The sequence below is a fragment of the Lynx canadensis genome, chromosome D4, assembly GCF_007474595.2.
Source record: "Lynx canadensis isolate LIC74 chromosome D4, mLynCan4.pri.v2, whole genome shotgun sequence".
NCBI classification, from domain to species: Eukaryota; Metazoa; Chordata; class Mammalia; order Carnivora; family Felidae; genus Lynx; species Lynx canadensis.
In genome coordinates this window covers 64,983,217-64,984,696 of record NC_044315.2, presented here as the reverse complement: position 1 = coordinate 64,984,696, position 1,480 = coordinate 64,983,217, and the positions used below count along the sequence as shown (strand labels likewise).

The 1,480-nt window shown below is 34.0% G+C and overlaps 1 protein-coding gene across 1 annotated transcript; it reads left to right on the top strand.

Annotated features, from left to right (window-relative positions):
* Nucleotides 1-279: 279 nt before the first annotated feature.
* LOC115499107 (60S ribosomal protein L21-like) lies at nt 280-768 on the top strand. The gene has a single exon (XM_032595520.1). It carries the CDS (start codon nt 280-282, stop codon nt 766-768), a length of 489 nt encoding a protein of 162 aa, XP_032451411.1.
* The last annotated feature ends 712 nt before the right edge of the window (nt 769-1,480 follow it).

Here is a 1,480-nt window from a genome sequence, read left to right as displayed (position 1 = left end):
ACATAGTATACTATATACTATATACATATACATATACATACATACATATATACTATAGTATATATACTATGTATATGTATACATACATATATACACACACATATATACACATATACACACATATATATCACATCTTCATATGTATGTGTGTATATATATGTATGCATATACACACACTCATATATATACATACATATAGTATAAATATATATACAATAAAGTATCACTTAGTCATAAAAAAGAATGGGTGGAACTGCCATCTTCCAGTGATTTGCCAAAATGACCAACACAAAGGGAAAGAGAAGAGGTACCTGCTGTATGTTCCCTAGGCCTTTTAGAAAACATGGAGCTGTTCCTTTGGCCACATACATGCGAATCTACAAGAAAGGTGATATTGTGGACATCAAGGGAATGAGCACTGCTCAAAAAGGAATGCCTCACAAATGTTACTATGGCAAATCTGGAAGAGTCTACAATGTTTCCCAGTATGTTGTTGGCATTGTTGTAAACAAACAAGTTAAGGGCAAGATTCTTACCAAGAGAATTAATGTATGTATTGAGCATATTAAGCACTCAAAGAGCCAAAACAGCTTCCTGAAGTATGTGAAGGAAAATGATCAGAAAAAGAAGGAAGCCAAAGAGAAAGGTACTTGGGTTCAGCTGAAGAACCAGCCTGCACCACCCAGAGAAGCATACTTTGTGAGAACCAGTGGAAAGGAGCCTGAGCTGCTGGAACCCATTCCCTATGAATTCATGGTATATGTGTAAAAATAAATAAATAAATAAATAAATAAATGAACTCAAGATTGTAAAAAAAAAAGAAAAAAAAGAATGAAATATTGCCATTTGGGTCAATATGGATAGACCTAGAGGGAATTATGCTAAGTGAAATAAATCCAGCACAGAAAGACAAATACCATGTGATTTCACTTATACATGGAATCTAAAAAGCAAAACAAACAAACAAAAAAAAGAAATAGACTCATAGATATAGAGAACAATCTGGTGGTTGCCAGAGGGGAGGGACTGGAGGGATGGGCAAAATAGGGGAAGGGTATAAAAAGGTACAACCTTTCAGTGGTAGAATAAATAAGACATAAGGATACAATGTACAACATAGGGAATACAGTTAATAACATGTAACAACTTTGTAAGGTGACAGATAATGGCTAGACTTATTATGACGATCGCTTTGCAATGTATATAAATGTTGAATCACTACGTTGTACACATGAAACTAATATAATATTGTATGTCAACTATACTTCAATAAAATTAGGAAGAAAAAAAAAGATACCATGTCCATCCTGACACCAAAAGGTCAGTAGACAGTGAAACTGAGACTAATATTCAGGACTCTTGATATCTAGTCTATTTTTACTCCTCATACTGTCTCCAAGCTGTTAGGATTCCTTATCATCTGAAAATGCCTCCAGAACTGTGAATTAATTAACCTGACATAGTAGGAGACTTTGCAAAT